The 20,963-nt window shown below is 44.9% G+C and overlaps 1 protein-coding gene across 4 annotated transcripts in view; it reads right to left on the bottom strand.

Annotated features, from left to right (window-relative positions):
• The window catches only part of FBXO25 (F-box protein 25), a 59,767-nt gene that overhangs the window by 25,311 nt on the left and 13,493 nt on the right, over positions 1 to 20,963 (bottom strand). For all 4 annotated transcript variants that reach the window (XR_014014116.1, XM_081221058.1, XM_081221057.1 and 1 more), the window contains exons 3-5: positions 10,339 to 10,445; positions 9,357 to 9,406; positions 6,471 to 6,563 (exon numbers count right to left, since the gene is read on the bottom strand). Coding sequence is in view for 3 of the 4 variants with exons in the window: in XM_081221058.1 (XP_081077184.1) it covers positions 6,471 to 6,563; positions 9,357 to 9,406; positions 10,339 to 10,445 (250 nt within the window). In the remaining variant the exon portion in view is untranslated. The remainder of the gene's footprint in view (positions 1 to 6,470; positions 6,564 to 9,356; positions 9,407 to 10,338; positions 10,446 to 20,963) is intronic.

The raw sequence follows: 20,963 nt of genomic DNA, 5'->3' as shown, positions 1-20,963 counted from the left end.
GACACAGGACAAAAATGGAAAGAAAGTGATGAGAGGTGTGCCATCTCGAAGGACAGTGAGAACTCAGGGTCTGTCCACTGAGATCAAGTGGCGCATCCGCACTCGTCCCCTTGGCCTCCTGTCACCAGACCTTTTCACTGCCCCTTTTCCGGCTCACACCGACACCCTCGTCTCTGGCTCTTCAGGGTGGGATCCTGCACGTACACGTCTGTGACAAAACGCAGGCAGTCCCTGGGGGCCGGGCTGAGCTGCAGAGGGGCTGCACTCGCTGTGGCCTCTCAGAGCTCCCCTGGCGTCCGTGGGGCCTCCAAGCCCGACCGTTGGTCCCTGGCGCCTTTCACTTCAAGAGCCACAGCGCAAAACCAGGAAATCGGCCCTGCTGCATCCTCCTGGCCAAGTCACTCAACAATCCTTTTATTTTATTCATTTGTATAAGTTTCAGGTGCACAACACAGTGACTGGCAATTTTAAAGCTTATACTCCATTTACAGTTATTATAAACTATTGGCTGCATTCCCTGTGCTGCACAGTGTATCCCTGTAGCCTGTTTATTTTATACACAGTAGTTTGATCCTCTTAATCCCCTACCCCTACCCAACAATCCCTCTTAGAAATCCGGTTTCCACTGCCAAACTTCCTTCTAAGTCATAAAGTTGTTGAAATATCCTTTAAGAATATCGTACGCGCTTCTGGGAAGTCCTACCCCTTTAGTGAAATGTTCTAAATGGAGAAATTACTATTCTGCGCGATTCCACCTTGTATAAACATGAACCTTCCATGACCGACTTCTCGTAAGCACCCTAATAAGTGCATCTGTTACACCCTAAGCACACCCTGTATTTATTAATATTTCCTGATCCCCTACTGTGACTAGGGGGTTAGTAGATTCCTCCTGTACGACCCCGAGTACAAGAAGGGACTTAAATACGTCACAGACGACAGGTTCACCAGCACCGCTGGCAAGGCCCGATCAATTATTAAACCTCACAGATCCTGCCCCGCCGGGCAGCACCTATTCTCTAAACAGGCCGTGAATGCTAGCAGTGCGTATTAACGTCTGTTAAAATGTTTCTCAACAAGTATTTTATTAAGTCACACAGTTCAACTCTCCTAACGCTACGAATATGACGGTGCAGCACACACAGCCAGCATCCGGCACCTCCCGCTGTTCCCTGGGCGACACGCAGGACGGCCCGCTGCCGGGCGTGGCTTCCCCGAGCTCAGGGAGGAGCCTCGGGCGAGCTGGAAGGGCCGTCAAGAGGCTGAGTTACTGTCACAGATAAAACCTGATGCTCCTGTGACGAGGCTTCAAATAAAGCTCAGAGAAACCAAACCTTCAGTGAGTAACACATTCCAATTACAGGGAAGTTAATGTGAGGAAGTTAAGGTAACCAAGGTAAAAAACAGTCACTATTTACAAGCCAAATAAAGTCAATAATGTGTCATCACAGATGGCAACAAAGCTCACTGACCACAGGCAGGGAATGAAGTATAAACTCATTTTCCAAATAACCCAAATAAAGGTACATAAATGGAACGATTCTGAGTTTTTCCCCTAAGAGGAACCTACTTTAGGAAGCACAGCACACCTGGCATTGTCATACATTTCAACTGCTACCCTGTGCTGCTCTCAGGGAGTTTCTTGACAGCCTCTTTGGCCATCGCCCCCAGATGCCGACACTTCCAGTCCATGCCCTCCTTGAGCCTGCCCCGTCTCTCGCAGGGGACCCGTAGCTGCTGTCCCCGCAGTGCTGGGGGGCCTCGGACTCCAGGGAGCCACCATGCATGACCTACACGCTCCACAGAGAGACACAACCCAACTCTCCCCCAGGAAGGGCTGGCACTGAGGGGCTGCCCAGTTTCCGGGTGTGCACTGACACTGCGGACAGACGCCACCTCTCTGCATTGCTGAAACTTCAGTGTGTATTGCTGACAGATGTGATGAGGTCTATGGCTGGAATGTGAATTAGAAGATTCCCTGACACTGTTAGTTTGGAAAGACAAGTCAACCTCACAGGATGTGACCGTGCACCTCTCCTAAGGGTGCTCAGCAATGTGGGCACCAACATTCTCATCCGTCCCACCTCAGACCAGGGGATACCGACTACTAGGCGGGAGGTCAAGATGCTGACACTGAGCTAAAAGCCCACTTCAAAGGCCTTTTAAAATACCAACTCTGAGTGCTATAAATCTCCCACGTTGTGGCAAAATAACTACATATGTGCTAATAATTCCAAGTGTTTGGTTCATTTTTCTACTTAAACATTTCAAAATTCCACCAAATTTAAGTCTTTGATTTATCTTAATGAAAGTAAGGTCCTAAGACTGACCCAAAATGCTTTTAATTCACTTATACATCACATATACAGGGGATGGATGAGAAGTGAGCTCAGTTACGGACCAGACATTAAGAACTGTCCACTCACCAGGGCCAAATCTAAACTGCATCTTAACTGTCATTTTTTTCCCCCAATAAGGAACTTTCTCAGCACATATTATAAAATAATAACTGCAAATAATCAGTTAAGGAGAGAAAAATAACTAGTGAGTAAAGGCCAGTTTTTATTGATTTTCTGGAAATAAATTTAATAGTTCAATAAATTATGCTAAGGGCTTTTCAGCAGCCGGCCAAGACAACATTCTCAATCTATACATAAGCATTTTTTGGTGAATTACAAGATAGTTTTAACAGCAGTTTAACACAATAGCCATATCACTGACAACCAACTAGTCTGAAACTAAATATACAGCATTACATTTGTAACACAAATTCTGCTGAATGGTGGTGAAGAACACGACTGTTTACAAGTGTGCCGACGAAGCTCAGCAGCGGAGGCGGTGTGTGTGTTTATGCACGTGTTAGCCCAGAGTAAGAAGTGGTGTTTGGACTTATCCGTGGCCAGATGGACAAAATGTAACGTGAATGAGGTTTAAGAACAGGCCGAATGCATGAAGAGCGTGTGAGAGACCACCCACTCGTGCCACCACAGTGCTGAGGGGCAGCTCACACCCCATGTTTACAGATCTTCCTTACGATTCCCACCAGCGCCGGCAGGCACTGCCTATGTGATTCAACAGTGACCCTAAATTACGTGCCATGTTCTGAGGAACATGGCACATGAAATTAGTTCTCTATTCTCCTTTAAAAAGTTGAGCAAATGCAGCTTGGAAAAACAATGTTTATTCCTCAAAATCAGACTAAAATTTTGAAAAATTGTAAAAGTAACCTAGGTATGAAGATGTTTCAAATATTTTTTAACAGACAATACCAACAGTGGCTTATTTCATATACAGGATGTGGAAGAGACAATTTAATTTGGATTTGTGTAATTAGAAGACGTCAAATTTCCATTCCTGCCAAAGTACAGGAGACTAAAGACTAAACTTCCATTCCAAACTACTTATTTTTATTTTGACAACTAAAACAATTTATACTGAACACTAAACTCTAATACTATTTTTATTCCGAAACTATGTAGTAATTATGGATTAGCCTCAGTTTAAAATGTTAATTTTAGATAAACAAATGGATTTCATATAAAATGTTAATTAAAAGATGCATTCTACTCATTTTTTCATATAAATTCTTAGGGGAGATATTACTGCATGCCATCCGAGATGTAAGGAAGCTCTTTCATCAGTCATTTCAAAACCACTGCGTGTACATCTACAGCTCTTCTAATATTAAGGAGTGGCCATCTGGACAACACAGCACAAGTTATGGGAAACTGTCTTGTTGAGAAGAACTGCAAGAGACCCTCACTGTCCTGGTAGGTGTGGTGTAAACATGAAAGCAGCAGAGAAGTGCCAAGTACACTGCTCCAGCCACTGAGGCCAACTACGATTCAGTGCGATTCAGGGGTACTGACCGCACGATGACGCACTAACAGACCCGCAAAGCAGTGCTTCCGCCCCAGTGGCGGGTGCCGAGGGAGAGGGGATCCCACCCCCACAGGCAAGGTGGCAGCAAGTGCAGGGGGACATATCACCCAGAGGTGAGGCACAGAGCACGATCAAAAGAAAGCAAGTGGGGGCATCAGGCCTGCTGGGGAGGCAACAGGAGGAAAGGGAAGGGAGAGGAGACAGTACAGCACGGGGACCCGAACACAGAGCGTCACTAGGGCCAGGGGACAGCACGCCATGGCCACAGCATGTTTTCCCAATCACAGAGAGTCACTAGGGCAGGGGACAGCGTGCCATGGCCACGGCACATGGACCCAAACACAGAGAGTCACTTGGGCCAGGGGACAACACACCATGGCCACGGCACATGGACCCAATCACAGAGTCACTAGGGCCAGGGGACAGCACGCCATGGCCACGGCACGTGGACCCGATCAGAGTCACTAGGGCCAGGGGACAGCACGCCATGGCCATGGCACGTGGACCCGATCACAGAGTCACTGACAGCTGGCTTCATTTGTCTTTGTCTTTCGGAGAAGGTAGACATAAGCAGATCAGTTTGGGAAGGTAACTGGCCTCGGAAAGGGTCTGAAGGAGCAGGAAGCAGGGGCAGGAGGAGGGTAAGGAGGTGAGGATCCCTGATGGGGAGGCCCCACCTGGCGGGAGCACTCGGCCATCATGTAAGTGCCACAGAGATAGGCCAGCCGTGTGGGAGGGCCCACTGGTGCTGGCGGGCCTCGCATAGTGGCCTCAGCAGCTGCCAAAGCCACCAGCCCCGGCGGCCGTTTCTAGGGGAGATGCAGAGAAATGCCACTTCACGCGTTTGCACGTGGACACACCATGCATTTTACTTTTTAGTTATGTATTTTTTTACACACACTACAAAAGAACCAGCAGAGAAAGTCTACGATCTGCCAGGTACTACTGTCGAGGATGAGGACAACGTCTGAAGAAAGGCTCCTCAGTGAAAAAGAGATCAGCATGCGGACAAAACCAAGATCCCAAGGCTGTTCAGGTGACCAGGTTCAGTAGGACACAGAGCACAGAACGCTCAGACCTTCTCTAGTCAGCAAACCAAGGGTCTGGACCAGCAAGACGAGCAGAAAGCCCGGCACCGAAACCAGGAGGCTCGGTTCTCCCTCCCGCATCTCCATGCTCCCTCCCGCGTCTCCGTCCTGCCCCAGAGTCTCTCTCACGCCCCCACGAGTAAAATCCCTTGTGTGATTGCGGTCCAGAGCGGCTGGTATTAGGCAACTAAGCATGGTCTGAACTATCAAAAAGCATGTGGGTAAACGCTTACTGTCTAACAGACCTCTCTGCTGACACACGTTTTCCTGGATACTCAAATCTTGGCATTTCTACAAAGTGGAGTCAAATCCCGGTTCGGTCACCTGGAGGGAAGAGGTAGCTGGCGGAGGCCCCCGTCTGGTGCGCAGGCACCTGGGAGAACTCGAACCCTCGGAGGGACCACGGCCTCCACACAGCCCCCACCTGGCGAGGCTGCAGAGAGCACGTGGCTAGGAACCCCAGGCGCTGGTCACATGGATGCCCGGCAAACTCTGACCGGGACCAAACCAAACACTCAGGCTTCAAATCATTTAGCCACCCAGTTTTCTGTCCTTCCGGTAGCACTTCCAAACGCCTAGCAGCCATTACAAGGAATATCTTTCCAGAGTCTCACAGCACCATTAAAAATCCAAAATTGGGCTTCCCTGGTGGCACAGTGGTTGAGAGTCCGCCTGCTGATGCAGGGGACACAGGTTCCCCGGTCTGGGAAGATCCCACATGCCGCGAAGCGGCTGGGCCCGTGAGCCATGGCCGCTGGGCCTGTGCGTCCGGAGCCTGTGCTCCGCAACGGGAGAGGCCACAACAGTGAGAGGCCTGCGTACAGCAAAAAAAAAAAAAAAAAAAAAAATCGAAAATTAACAGCTTCGTGACCCATCACTTACTCTTTGCCTATAATAGTAAGAGGGTGAATAAATTTGTTAGGCAAATAAAAGCAGACAGTAAATGGAATATATGGCAAGATCCTTTCTTTTTCTTCTTTTTTTTTTTTGCGGTACGTGGGCCTCTCACTGTTGTGGCCACTGCGCCACCAGGGAAGCCCAAGATCCTTTCTTTTCTGAATGTAGGCCAAGATAAAGATTTCCTCTAAAAACGTGTTATTAACACAATAAGGCTTCTGTGGAGTTCCATTCGGTATAAATTTCCTCCTTTCTGTTAGCCCACTGTCCCTCTAGTAAGCAGGGATCATACTCCGTGAAAAACACAAAGTAGAAAACGCATGTGAAGCCACCGGGTAAGGATTCCCAGGATAACTTCTGCCTCCTCTTTGCATCTCCAACAGCGTGACGGGCGGGGAGCGTGCCCCTGCCCCCGCGGGAGCCTGCAGAAGCCCCAGCACCAGCCCGAAGCCTCACCCACCCGCCCGCCCCCGGGGGTTCTCTACCAGCGAACAAGCACAACTGTACGCAGCTGTCAAAAGCATCTTAAATATTTCACATGATAATCCTCAAAATGCAGTCGCTCCAAAGTGTCATCAAGTGTCTCTGAAATAAAATACTCACTCTGGCCACGTAAGTGAACCTCCGGGCGTCCTGGACCGCACTGAAGAAGTCTAAGCGGTTAAAAGCTTCTCCCAAAGTGCAGTAGCCGTGTCTCTGGAAAAACAGACACAAATGAAAATCTGTCAAATGAGTCATGAGTCAAAATGAGCTAACAGTTAACGTGAATTAGTCTGCGCAATTTCTTTTTTAATTTCGGCAAAGGATATTCATTTTTATTATGATCTATTCCATATTTAGCTGCAAATAGTGTAAAATTAAAACAATGCTAAATTTAAGTCATTTATGTATAATCAAGACACTATGCATTGACATTTCTACACCACTGAATGACAAGGATAAATATTGATTAAATATTTGTCAATTTCCTTTGTTGGCATGCATTTGGGGGAGGACAAAACTAAGCCTAAAGTCATAAAATAACTGGATGTATTCTAGGCTGTGCAACTACTAATACATAAATCATGCTTGGCCACTATGAAGAAGCATCTGCTATAAACTACACGTTGGAATTCGATTCCTCTGCGGGGAGTCCTGTGTGCCTTCAGGCCTGGACGTACGCCCAGCCACTCAGGATCAAGGCCAAGAGGCACCTGAGTGGGGTGGGGTTCTGAATACCAGCGTGTGGGTGCAAAGGGCTAGAGGTGACGGGACGTGACTGTGGGCAGTGATATGCCCTATATTCCATACTGGTTTGTACAGATCTCTACCCTAGGTTTCAGAAGACATTTTAAACTCCATCTTCTGTATTGGAATACTTAGAACATAAAGAGATCTTCAATGCAGAGTTGTGGGTACAGATAAAGTGGGGAATAATCACAGAAGACATGAGGTGACAAACACGCCTCATATTTCAAACAGAGGACAGGAGCGGGGCCAGAGGGGGAGCTGGAGGGGAAATCCTTAGTCTCTGACGGAAGACGCACCATGAGGGCTGATTTGGTTTTACACCCAAATCCCAACAACACTCTCAATGTGTGCACAAGCCAACAAGATACACTTATTTAAAACATTCATTATGTATTTTTACTGAATATCCACTAAGTACAAAATATTTTCCTGGGAGCTGTGGCCGAAGCCAAGATTAACTGGATATCGATCATAACCTGAAATCAATCACAGCCGGTAACTATTCTCTTTCTCAGTGAACAGAATTCCAAACACTGGTGTTCCTTCCAGGCAGCCACCCATCTCACAACAGCCTCTTCTTTGGGGGGAAATAAAATCACACGTTTGAAGCACACAAGCAGCAAACACCTGGCGGGCCCCAGGTGAGAAGACCAAAGGCGTGATGTGAGGTGGAGAGAGATGGGACCAGCTCCGAGTCCTGGCCCCTTCCTGTGCCGGTTCCCAGGACCCACGCAACACCCCGCAGACTCACAGCAAGTTCCCCCTCTGCCGCGTGTGCAGCCGAAGCTGGACCTCTGTCCTGTAATCAGTGTGGTGACACCCAGCAAATGAAATGTCTAACAGTATTTCTTTTTTTTTTTTTAATAAATTTTATTTATTTATTTTTGGCTGCATTGGGTCTTCATTGCTGCGCGCGGGCTCTCTCTAGTTGCGGCGAGCGGGGGCTACTCTTTGTTACAGTGCAAGGGCTTCTCATTGCGGTGGCTTCTCTTGATGCAGAGCAGAGGCTCTAGGCGCACAAGCTTCAGTAGTTGTGGCATGCAGGCTCAGTAGTTGTGGCTCGCGGTCTAGAGTACAGGCTCAGTAGTTGTGGTGCACGGGCTTAGTTGCTCCGCGGCATGTGGGATCTTCCCGGACCAGGGCTAGAACCCGTGTCCCTTGCATTGGCAGGTGGATTCTTAACCACTGCACCACCAGGGAAGTCCAAACGTCTAACAGTCTTTCATAAGCTCAAACTAGGTCAGATTCGCCAAACGCCTTCCAATGGTGTACTGGAGTGTATGTTACGGGTTAGGGTGGTTTCATACCCGTTTAACAATGTTAACCATCGCCAAATAGGTCAGATAAATTTTCTATCTCAGAATCTAATCCTTAAGCTTCTAGGAAGCTGGAGTGGTTTCAGAACACCCACTATTAACACTTCTGGAACCCTTAACTTACGCTAACATAATACATGCTAAACAACTGCTCCCTGAATATTTTCCCCCATTGTTGCAAAATAAGGCAAATGCAGAGTTTCTCAGACAACAGATGGAGGCAAGCTTCTCCAGATACCAAGAGAAAAAGGAAACATGCAGAGTTGAGGTGAACAGACCTTTTGCAAAAGAAAGGCGGGTGGGCTTCCCTGGTGGCGCAGTGGTTGAGAGTCCGCCTGCCGATGCAGGGGACACGGGTTCGTGCCCCGGTCTGGGAAGATCCCACGTGCCGCGGAGCGGCTGGGCCCGTGGGCCATGGCCGCTGAGCCTGTGCGTCCGGAGCCTGTGCTCCGCAAGGGGAGAGGCCACAACAGTGAGAGGCCCACGTAACAAAAAAAAAAAAAAAAAAGAAAGGCGGGCAGGGCTCGAACTGCTCTTTGCAGATTCCAGCTTAACTACCAACATCGCCTTAGCTACTACTCTACAAAATAAATGAGGGGTTTACAAACTGTTCTCACCAACCCAAAACACAGGAGAGCCGAGACACAGCCCTACTAGTACCAGAGGCTCACTACGAACAGCTTTTGGGGAGGGCAGGGGAGGAAATATCAAAGTACCTGGGGGTCCATACTTCTTCTGAAAGAGCCCTTTGCTGATTCGGATTCGTACGGGGCATTGACATACACCACACACACGAAACACTGTCTCAAGACCCTCTTATGCCTTCACCTCTTAAAAGTGTGGACACAGGTCTGATATTGCAAAAGAAACAATTTAACGTGACATCACATATTCAACAGTAACAATACAAAGTATATACTCTTATTTATAACAGAATACTTACTTCTCTTGTGCTTTCTTTATGGACATAGATCCATTTTTCACGATAAAAACCTAGAATAAAAATTAACTTTGTTTTTAAAAGCTGGTGAATCATTACAAAATGAAGATTTTAAGGAACTTCAACAGTGGCACATGCTAACAAAATTATCTGACATCATATAGATAAGAGATGCTTTGACTTGGCTAAATGCAACCAGAATTGCTTCGTTTCCTGATAGCAGTTTAAGAGGTACTGAAACATCTTTACATGAAAGATGATTTATGACAGTACCACATCTAGGTAACCTGGAAGAAAATAGTGTCACCAAGTGACTGCAGTCATATCCAAGCATAAATGGTTATAAAAGTGCATTTGGTATACACCCTAATAAAAGTTCTCTTCCTCTTTCCTTGCCCCATATGGTGTTCCATTTAAATACACTTTCCAAGTCACTCATATTCCAAAGCTCCGAGGATCATGACTACATTGTCCATGGGGGCCTCCAGAGGGCGCACGACTGAATTCACTAACAGGGTCTCAGGGACTCAAGTCTGGGCATCTGCACAGGGGCCCTTTCAGAGCCTCCCCATCCCCGTCCGTCCTGCCTGCATGGCTCCAGCTCTGACCATGTCTACCTTCTGCTCCGAACCAGCAGCGTCTCCTGCACCAAAGCCCAATGTCAAAGTCCCTAAGGTTCAGCCTCCTTGCTTGGGAGTGAATGGACCTGAATTGAGGACTGCTATTCAACATTCAGACATAGAGGCTGTTTTGTAGGTTTTCCTGTCTTTGGTTTCATTGTAGCAAATCTTACTAATGACTTACTCAACTAAATGGTTGAGCTGCAAATATCTGACCACTAAGTCAGTGGGCAACTCTGGATACAGTGCTGCTACTTATATAACTGTATCAGCATTTACCGTCGTAAGACAGCACTGTCAATGCAATTCAACTTATCAACATATTCAACAAGTAAATATGAAATTATTAATGAAAATGATCTTACACTGAGTATTTTTGTCATTTCTAAAATGGTCCTTTTTCCTTTTTTTGGATGCATATTCATGCTCTTCATCATTATTGAATATTTCTTCATCTTCACTATTTAAGATACTGAAATAAAGATACATTTTATTAAAATATTTTTACAGGGGTTTCTTCATCTGGATTTTCTTTTGTTAAAAAGAAAAAAGAAATATTTGGTTTGCAATTCAGGAGCCCAAAATAAAAATCATGTTAAATTCTGAAAGCAATCCTTAATTTTCAAAGCAACAAATCACAGGTTTGAAATTACAAGGCTAATGTCTACGTTTTTTGCTTGTTTTGAGAAACCTGAGATTTCTCCTGGTTCTTATCAGAATGCTTTATCAGGAAGTGATGCACAAGTTTTAGAATCGCCTAAGGATTTTGAAATGCTCAACCAAGGTAGTTTCAGACTTTAAAACTTATAGTTTTATAGTTTATACTCTGGAAAAAAGTTACTGTGACAACATGATACCTAATACTAATGATTTGCTATATCCCTGACCCAGTGCTGAGTAAACTCAACATTTCTCTTTGTCCCCATACTTCCAAAGACTTAACTGGAACTACTGTATTTCCTTACTAAGCATCAACCAAATAATGCTACCTGTTAAGGCGCTTAACTGAAGCCAGATGAAGTAAAACATTTCTTTTCTCCACTTAAATACATCTAATTAAAAGCTTTCCCATTTTTTTTTCTTTTGGATGAAATAAGAAAATAAAATCATAAGGTGATAACTAAACAACTTGAACACACTTTCTTTTTTTAAAAAATTTCTTCCTTGTAGTAAAAAATAAATAAATAAGACTATGCAAAAAGCAGTCCACCCCCTCAAAACTAAAGATGCACACAATTTTTATTTTCAGCACACTGACAGCTGGATTGTTTTCAGTCTGACAGCAAGCAGGGGCTCTGTGGAGATGAGCTGGCTAGCAGAGGGCCAGGGACTGACACTCAAAGCCGAGGGAGTAACCCTGCTGGCTGCCTCGTCGCCACTCTTTGACAAGAAAATTGTACACAAGCTCCTTCCTCTAACCTGTATTCACTTTTTTTTTTTTTTTTTGCGGTACGCGGGCCTCTCACTGCTGTGGCCTCTCCCGTTGTGGAGCACAGGCTCCGGACGCGCAGGCTCAGCGGCCATGGCTCACGGGCCCAGCCGCTCCGCGGTATGTGGGATCCTCCTGGACCGGGGCACGAACCCGTGTCCCCTGCATCGGCAGGCGGACTCTCAACCACTGCGCCACCAGGGAAGCCCCTGTATTCACTTTTAATCAAAACAGCTGATTTTCCCAAATGAATCCATTTATCACCATCAGAATAGACTTAAAGAACACTAGCAATAGTTGTAAATCATGAAGACAAGCAAAAGTGCATTTAGAAAAAACAAACAACTTAACATTCAGTGGCAGGCGTTAAATAACACCAGTTCACAGAAATGGGTTGATCCCGGCTGTATCTCACATTGGTCTGTTGTCATTGATTCAAATACTGAAGGTAGAAGATTTCAAATGTGAACAGCTTTCCCACCTACAATCACAAAGGCATCAAGGGAAAAGCAGAAGTAAACTGTTCTCCAGAAACAGCGTCATAGAAAGGAAACCAGGCACCAGGAGAGGAGGGAGCCGCCCGTTACCTCCTGGGAGAGGGAGCCGTTCCCGGCTAGGCGCAGGCAAGCGAGGGGCACTGGGCAAGCGCCCACGTGTGCTCTGCCCTGACTCTGCCCTGGGAGGGCTGGGCCCTCTGAAGGGAGCCAACAGGCCCAGGGGACAGACGTACAGGAAGGAAGCACAGACATCTATACATTTCAACCCTGTTGACTTACAAGGCGACACTCTCAGCCCTCCACGCCCACCGCTCAGCACTCCATTAGCACCCCATCACCCTCTCTCTCGGGAATGTTTTTCTGATAAACCCACCAAAGGTGCATGGCTTCCCCACACCCCACGTCCATTTCCAACCAAGACAAGGATGCGTGTGGAGAAGAACCATCAAAAACATCTCCTGACATACAGGTAAACAGCAAGGACCTACTGTATAGCACAGGGAACTGTATTCACTATCTTGTAATAACATATAGTGGAAAATAATTAGAAAAAGAATAGATATGTACGTATATATGTGTAACTGAATCACTCTGCTGTACACCTGAAACTAACACAATATTGTAAATCAACTATACTTCAATTAAAAAAAATATATCTCCTGACAGAAATAACCAAGGGCCGAGGAAAGAAGTCTCCTAACTCACTCCTTGAAGTCAGCCTGCAGCTTTTAACATTGTCCAAGTGTGACCTGACCTTTTCCCACCTTATGATCCTCACCCTAGTGATGACCCATTAGACAACTGGTGACATTTTTCTCAAGAGTCACATAACATGGTCTTAAGCTTCATCCCCAGAACTTTCTCAGGTCAGCACAGCCTGGAATGCAATACTCTGTGATGGGCTATCACCTTCCAATCATTTCCACCCAATTCTAGGAAATAAGACAAGGGAGGGTAAACCTCCGGTTTTGAAAATGGTTAATCGGCAGTTCGTAACTGTAATGTTGTAAGACAAGTCACAAAAGTCTTGTAATTAGTAAGAAAAATTACCAAGATTTGTGAATGATTTACATTTTAATATTTATAAAGGTAATTTGTGCTAATAAAAAAAAACAACCAAGTATAAAATGAAAAGTCTCCCTTGCCAATCTCACGCCTGAGAATTGGGTAAATTTTCATTATTTCTATCTTCACTTGTTCTGGTTGCTAATTTTATAATTCAAAACAAAACAAAACAAAAAACCCAGGCACATACCTCTGTTTTGAGTTGCCTGTCAGAGACAAGGAATTAACCTCATTACTACCCTCCTCTCCATTCTGGTTGGCAATTCATCATTCAACGATCATCGACTCATAACCCATCTTACCTCATCTCTCTCTCCACCCATTTCTTGGCCGGGGACCCACTTCAATTATTTTGACATAAATCCCAGACAGGCTATCATTTCAGGTGTAAACGTCTCAGGATGATACTTAGTCCTGCTGTGAGTTGTGTAATTAGTGTTTCTTCATGGATGAGTTCTTCGGGGCGTTCCCATCAGCATCCGATGTCTCTTAAAGGTGCCCAGAAGGCAGGGATTCCTGCTGGACTACCCCCTGGCTGGGGGATGGGCAGGCACTGCTGCCTGGGTGCCCCTGCCTGGCCCTCAGTGAGAGATGGGGAATAGGTGGGCTGTGCTGTTGGCCCGTGTGTATATCAGGTCTGGAACTGCGGGCACCCCGGCCACCTATGGTGCTGCCCTGACCACATCACTGCTCAGTGCTGGCGTCAGATACCTCCACGGCCTGGGGGAGGGAGGGATGCCCAGCACGTGTTCTGTTGGTCTCTCCTACTGCATTTCTCAAGTAAAGACCCCGAGGCTGTCCCTGGGAGGAGCCCCCTGCTGCAGCCACCTCCTTGGCGACACCACCCCACACTCTCCCCACCCCACACTCTCCCCACCGGGAAGCCCTTCAGCTACAGACCATGCAAGTGTGTCTCACAGACTCCTTACATTTTCGGGTGCACCAAGACACTGAGGGTTGCGCCCCCCATTTTTTCTCAAGTACAATATATATTTACAGTATTTAAGATAATATATATCTTTTTTTATCATTTCTAGGATTTTTCATAGGAGGGGAAACTGCAGCATCCATCCCCACCCAATTGCTTGAAATCAGAATCTTAAAAACTGTACTAAACCAGAAATATTTATTACTGCCTTGGGTTAAATAGTGGCCCCTCAAATATGTCTAAGTCCTAACCCCTGGAACTTGCGAATATGAGGGTCTTTGCAGACATAATTACATGAAGGATCTCAAGACAAAATCATCCTGGATTAACCAGATGGGCCCTAAACCTTATATGGGGAGAGGCCACACAGGACAGACTCGGGGGGATGGCGGGTGACAGCGGCCAAGGGACAACAGCCCAGTGACAGCAGAGGCAGAGACTGGAGCTGAAGGACGGCGAGCATTGCTGGCAACCCCAGAAGCTAGAAATTCTCCCAAAGAGCCTCCAGGAGGGACCACCCCTGCTGACACCTGCATTTCGGACTTCTGGCCTCCACACTGCAAGGAAAAAATTTCTGTTGTCTTATACCACTGTGTTTTCGGTATGGCAACCCTAGAAAACTAATACAATTCTCTATCTTCTTAAATTACCTCAGTTGGTATTGCTCTTGAAAGCACATATGGGCTATCAATTCTACCATACAAATAGAGGAGACTCTGGGAAGAAAAACTCAGCGAAATGAAATATTTAACATACTAAAGTAAACATGACAAACAAAATGTGATCATTTTACTAAAAAACAAAACAGAGGAACCCCTCAGACACAGTCACCAGTAACTGACTGCCAAGCTGACTTCCACGGGCATTTCTCTCAGTGAAAGAAACTTCTCTCCCAGCAGGGCCACAGTCTCTGCTCTAACATTCCCGGGTTACTGTTCTCAGTTGTATGTCGGTCACCTATTAAACTTAGCTTTTTATCCTCACATTACCCACAAAGGGTCAGAGTTATATTACTTTCTCCTGCTGGCCAAATGTTCATGTTTGTTTTCCTGATATAAACTCACTTTTGCATCAGTGTATTACTAGCCTCTTTTGCAAAAAATATATTTAAAAAAAGGTCCAATTTTTTTAAGGTAAAAAAAAAAATGCAAAACCTGTTTGGTTTTAGCATTAGTATTTCTGACCTAAACATCTCATGTGACATGCTTAAGGAATCTGATGCAGACATGATGCATGAAGGGAGCAGCAGGCAGATGGCAGGATGGGATACTGAAGACCAAGGTAGACAGCAGCCCAGGCAGCCCCACGGCTCTGCCAGCGGGAGAAGCAGGGGACACCCCCCATGCAACTTGGCGAGGGGAACACCATCTTTCAGAGGTTCCAGAGGGAGCTCTCTTGGAGAAGGGCCGTGTAAGAAGTCCAACCACAGCAGCTGCAGACTCCATGAGAGAGAGCCGGGAGCGCACGAGGGCATAGCGGCCACCCTCTGCATTCCACCGACGCCCCGCAGGCGTGCTCTGACGGCTTGCCTCCAACCCGCTGCCTCGCCTGACCGAGACCCACCGAGCACCGCATGACGGTCACACTCCCGCTTACTCTAAGAGTGCATGTCCATAACGTGAGACAGACACAAAGACTTGACAGCTGTTCTGTAGGAGGAATCACAGGCCAGGAATGGAATGGGTTCAGGTGACATCTTTAACATACTCAAGTGAGTCAAGGATTTATCATTTAGATAAACCCAGTCTTCAAGGTAAAGGTCGCAACAAACGTTATGAATGTGCATGAACAGAGAAGTACTGCAACCAGGAAATGAGTGGAGAATCCATTACAGAATGAGCTCGGGAAGCCACCAGGACTAGAGAGGCAGAGGCAAGAAGGCTGGTGTTAAACAAGTGACGTGTATGTACTTGTAGAATTACATGTTTCTACACGTACACGAAGGGTCCGTGATGACAGAAAAGACACAGCAAGTGATGGCTATAAGACACATAGCAGAGAACAATGACTAGCAAGGTAGGGGAGGGCAGGGGAGACCGGTCAGCAGCTAACTGCAATATTACACACTGCACGGAGCCAACAGTCAGTGTTCAAAAAGAAGAAACCAAGGATCCTACACAAAGGTATTAGCACAAAGGTGAAAATAAGAGGTAAAAAACTTCCTAAATATCAAAAGAGTAAAAGCAAATAAAACAAAACACAAGGGGCCAGACTCTCTGCTGTGTCTATGAGAGAGGTGAACATAAATAAAGACAGACAGATACAGATGCAGACGTGTACTGTACATCCAAAACACTAATTTCAGGGAACTGAGGCCAAACGGAGCAGTAAGTGTGAAGGGGCTTGGCTCACTTTTAAAGGAAAAGTGTTTGGGGTTGGCTCACAAAGCAAGACAAACACCATACTGAATACGCACACGTATAACAGGATGGGGAAGTACACATCAGAATTTACAGGACCCAAGAAAGACAACTGTGACAGGAAACTTTATAGCATTAAATACATATATCGATAAAAAGGTAAATAATATAAACATACAACTTGAAAGCTAGAAAAAGAGTAAGTGAACAAAAAGACAGAACTGTTAAAGATAAAAACAGGTGGGACCTTCCCTGGTGGTCCAGTGTCTAAAACTCCACGCTCCCAGTGCAGGGGGCCAGGTTCGATCCCTGCTCAGGGAAAGGGAACTAGGTCCCACATGCCGTAACTAAAAGATCCTGTGTGCTGCAACTAAGACCCAGCTCAGCCAAATAAATTAAAAAACAACAAAAAAAGACAAAACAGGTATTAATAAATAGTAAAAGAGTAGAACTGAAAAATAAGCCCCAAAGCTGGTTCACTGGACAAAACAAACCAGCAAGATAAACCACTAGATACCTTAGCAGAAAAAATAGAGAAAGTACACTATATAAAATTAATGACAAGAAGAAAATCACAAGCACAGACAGGAAATTTTAAAAATCGTAAAAGGCTACTTTGTAAAACTCTTTGTAAATAAATGGGAAGAAATGAAACAAGTTTTTTTAAAATATAAATTTAACCAATAAAAAAATATCAGATTTTTCCCTTAGAGCTAGTTAAATACAAAGTTCATTCAAGAATAAAGCGAGGGGGCTTCCCTGGTGGCACAGTGGTTGAGAGTCTGCCTGCCGATGCAGGGGACACAGGTTTGTGCCCTGGTCCGGGAAGATCCCACATGCCGCCGAGCGGCTGGGCCCGTGAGCCATGGCCGCTGAGCCTGCGCGTCCGGAGCCTGTGTTCCACAACGGGAGAGGCCACGGCAGTGAGAGGCCCAGATACCGCAAAAAAAAAAAAAAAAAAGAATAAAGCGAGGAAGAATTAGGAGACGATTCAGAACAAGAACAGCAGTGGGAGAAGCCTAGTCCTACCTGATATTAAAACAAATTATAAAGCCTCACGAAAACTGCCTCTGGTCCAGTTCAAGATGGTGACAAAGGAGGACCCCAAACTCACCTCCTCGCAGACACACGGAATTGACAGCTACATATGGAACAATTTTCCCTGGGGAGAAACCCCAAACCAGCAGAGCACCCCTACACATCAGCTGAACAAGAAAACAACACATTTAAGTGGGTAGGAGAGGCCCTGACACATCTCACCACAAACCTCAGCCCCGAGGGGCTGCCCAGAGTCGGGAGGGAACTCCCAGCCTGGATCTTCTCTCTGAGGAGTGAGGGACGTGAACCCACATCAGCACCCCAACTTTTAAGACCTGCACCTGAGAGACAAGCCCCCAGACATCCAGAGAGAGCTCTCCACCAGCTGCCTCCAGAACACAGTACAGAGACCTCAGCCCAAAACGCACCAGCCTCCCTGTGAAAGAGGCCTGTCAGTTTACCTTCAGCTATGGCCGGAGGGGCAGGGTGCTAATGAAATACTCATCTGGGGGCTGACTGCAACCCTCTCTAGAGACAGGAGCCTGGCAGGCACCTCATTCATACTCTCTCCCTGCCCCACTGCGGGTCATCAGCATCTCTGAGTGAGGAGCAATGCACACACCTGGTACATGGACTGTCATGACTGCTGCCCAGAGACCCCAACCCTGGATAGCCTGGCTCTGGTGGCCAGTGGTACTGTGTTCATGGGTTCAACAGGACGGTAGCAGAGAAGGAAACCATTCTTAACTGGCTACCCCAGGGCTCAACTCAGAGGAAACCGACAGAAAAGCCCACCTCCCAGTCTTCCCTGAGAGGTATATGTGCATAAGCCGCTGCCTCAGGGTCTGGCTTCCAATCAGCTTGAATCTAGGTAACAACTGATATACTCCCCTTTGTGACACTGACAGGTCTTGGCACACCCTCAACTACTGAGAGAGACTAAAAATAAAGTAGGCTGATCGGACAATCACAGAGGTTTGAGAGACAACCAAGAGCTGGGGCAGGGTTGAACAGAAAGGTTCATCTCCTACCCCAGGCCACTCCTTCGAGACTGGAGAAGGTGGCTGTTTATCTAATGCACAGAAACCAACCCAGAGAGTCAAGGAAAATGAAGAAACAGAGGATTAAGTTCCAAATGAAAGAACGAGATAAAACCTCAGGGAAAAAACCTTAATAAAATGGAAAGAAGTAATGTACCTGATGAAGGGTTCAAAATAATGGTCATGAAGATGCTCACTGAGCTCTGGAGAAGGATAAACGATGAACAAAGTAAGAATTTCAACAAAGAGATAGAAAACATAAGAGTACCTAATAGATGTCACAAAGCAGAAGAATACAACAACTGAACTGAAAAATACAACAGAGGGGTTTCAAAGCAGACTAAATGAAGCAGAAGAAAAAATCAGTGACTCAAAGACAGGGAGTGGAACTCACCCAATCAGAGCAGCCAAAAGAAAAAAGAATGAAAAGGAGTGAAGATACCTTAAGGCATTATGGGACAACATCAAGCAGACCAACATTCACATTATAGGGGTCCCAGAAGAGAAGAGAGAGAGAAAGAGGCAGAAAACTTACTTGAAGAAATAATGGCTGAAAACTTCCCTAACCTGGAGAAAGAAACACACATTCAGATCCAGGAAGCTCAGAGAGTTCCATGTAAGATGAACCCAAAGAAAGCCACACCAAGATACAGTATAATTAAAGTTTCAAAAGTTAAAAACAAGAGAAGAATCTTAAAAGCAGCAAGAGAAAAATAACTCCTTACACACAAGGGAATCTCCATAAGAATATCAGCAGATTTTTCAGCAGCAACTCTGTAGGCCAGAAGGGAGTGGAACAATATATTCAAAGTGCTGAAAAAAAAAAACAAAACTGCCAACCAAGAATACTCTACTCAGTAAGTTTTCCTTCAGAATTGAGAAGAAATAAAGAATTTTCCAGAGAAGCAAAAGTTAAAGGAGTTCATCAAGACTAGAACAGCCCTACAAGAAATATTAAAGGGATGCCTTTAAGCCGAAATGAAAGGGTGCTAAATACAAAGAGGGAAACATGAAAGTATAAATCTCACTTGTAAAGGTAAATATGTAGTAAAATTAAGAATAATCTATGTAAAGGCAGTCGGTTAATCACTCATAAAGACAGTGTGCAGGTTAAAAACAAAAATAGTAGTAGTAAGAATAACTATAACTACTATAATTTGTTAACGGATACACAACATAAAAAGATGTAAATCAACACCAAAAATATAAAACGTGGAGGGAGAGTAAATATGTAGCTTTAGAATGCATTCAAAACATAAGATGTTATCAACTTAAAACAGACTATTACAAATACAAGTTGTTTTATGTAAGGTTTGTGATAACCACGAAGCAAAAATCTATAGTAGATACACAAAAGATAAAGAGACAGGGAATAAGCATACCACTAAAGAAAGCCATCAAACCACAAAGGAAGTAAACAAGAGAAGAAAGGAACAAAGGAATTACAAAACAGCCAGAAATTAACAAAATGGTAGTAAGTACATACCAATCAATAATTACATTAAATGCAAATGGACTGAATTCTCCAATTGAAAGACACAGAGTGGCTGCATGGATTAAAAAAACAATACCAATTTTTATGCTGCCTACAAGACACTCACTTCAGGTGCAAAGACACACTAAGACTGAAAGTGAAGGAATGGAAAAAGATAGTCCAGGCAAATGAAAACCAAAAGAAAGCTGGGGTAGCTAAACTTACATCAGAAATGGACAAAATAGACTTTAAGACAAAGACTGTAATAAGAGACAAAGGAGGTCATTATATAATGATAAGCAGATCAACCCAACAAGAGGATATAACATTTGTAAACACAGGAGCACCTAAATAAATAAAGCAAATATTAACAGAGCTAAAAGGAGAAATAGACAGCAATACAACAATAGGAGGTGACTTAAATGACATATTAGACCACATGGACTTAACAGACATATACAGAACATTCCATCCAAAAACAAGAGAATACAGTCTTCTCAAGAGCACAGGAAACATTCTCCAGGATGGATCATATTATAAGGCCACAAAACAAGTCTCAATAAATTAGAAAAAGACTGAAATCATATCAAGCACATTTCTGACCTTGATGATATGAAACAAGAAAGCAATTACAAGACAAAGACTGGAAAATGCACAAATATGTGTAGATTAAACACATGCTAATGAACAACCAATGGGCCAAATAAGAATTCAAAGGAGAAACCAAAAAAATACCTTGAGACAAATGAAAATGGAAATACAACATACCAAAACTTAGGGTATACAGCAAAAGCAATTCTCAGAGGAAAGTTCATAGTGATAAGTGCCTACATCAAGAAACAAGAGAAATCTTAAATAATGTAACTTTATATTTCAAGGAACTAGAAAAGAAGAACAAAGCCTAAAAACAATGGAACAAATAGTAGGAAGACAATGGAAAAGATCAATAAAACTAAGAGCTGGTTCTTTGAAAAGATTGTAGAAAAACAATGGAAAAGATCAATGAAACTAAGAGCTGGTTCTCTGAAAAGATAACCAAAATTGACAAACATTTAGCAAGACACAGGAAGGAAAAAAGAGAGAGGACTCAGAGCCAGAAATGAAAGAGGAGACATCACAGCTCATACCACTGAAATAAAGGATCTTAAGAGACTACTAT

Source organism: Mesoplodon bidens (genome assembly GCF_964165515.1).
Source record: "Mesoplodon bidens genome assembly, chromosome: 20".
In the NCBI taxonomy this organism is placed as follows: Eukaryota; Metazoa; Chordata; class Mammalia; order Artiodactyla; family Ziphiidae; genus Mesoplodon; species Mesoplodon bidens.
This window is presented reverse-complemented; position numbering and strand designations above follow the sequence as displayed.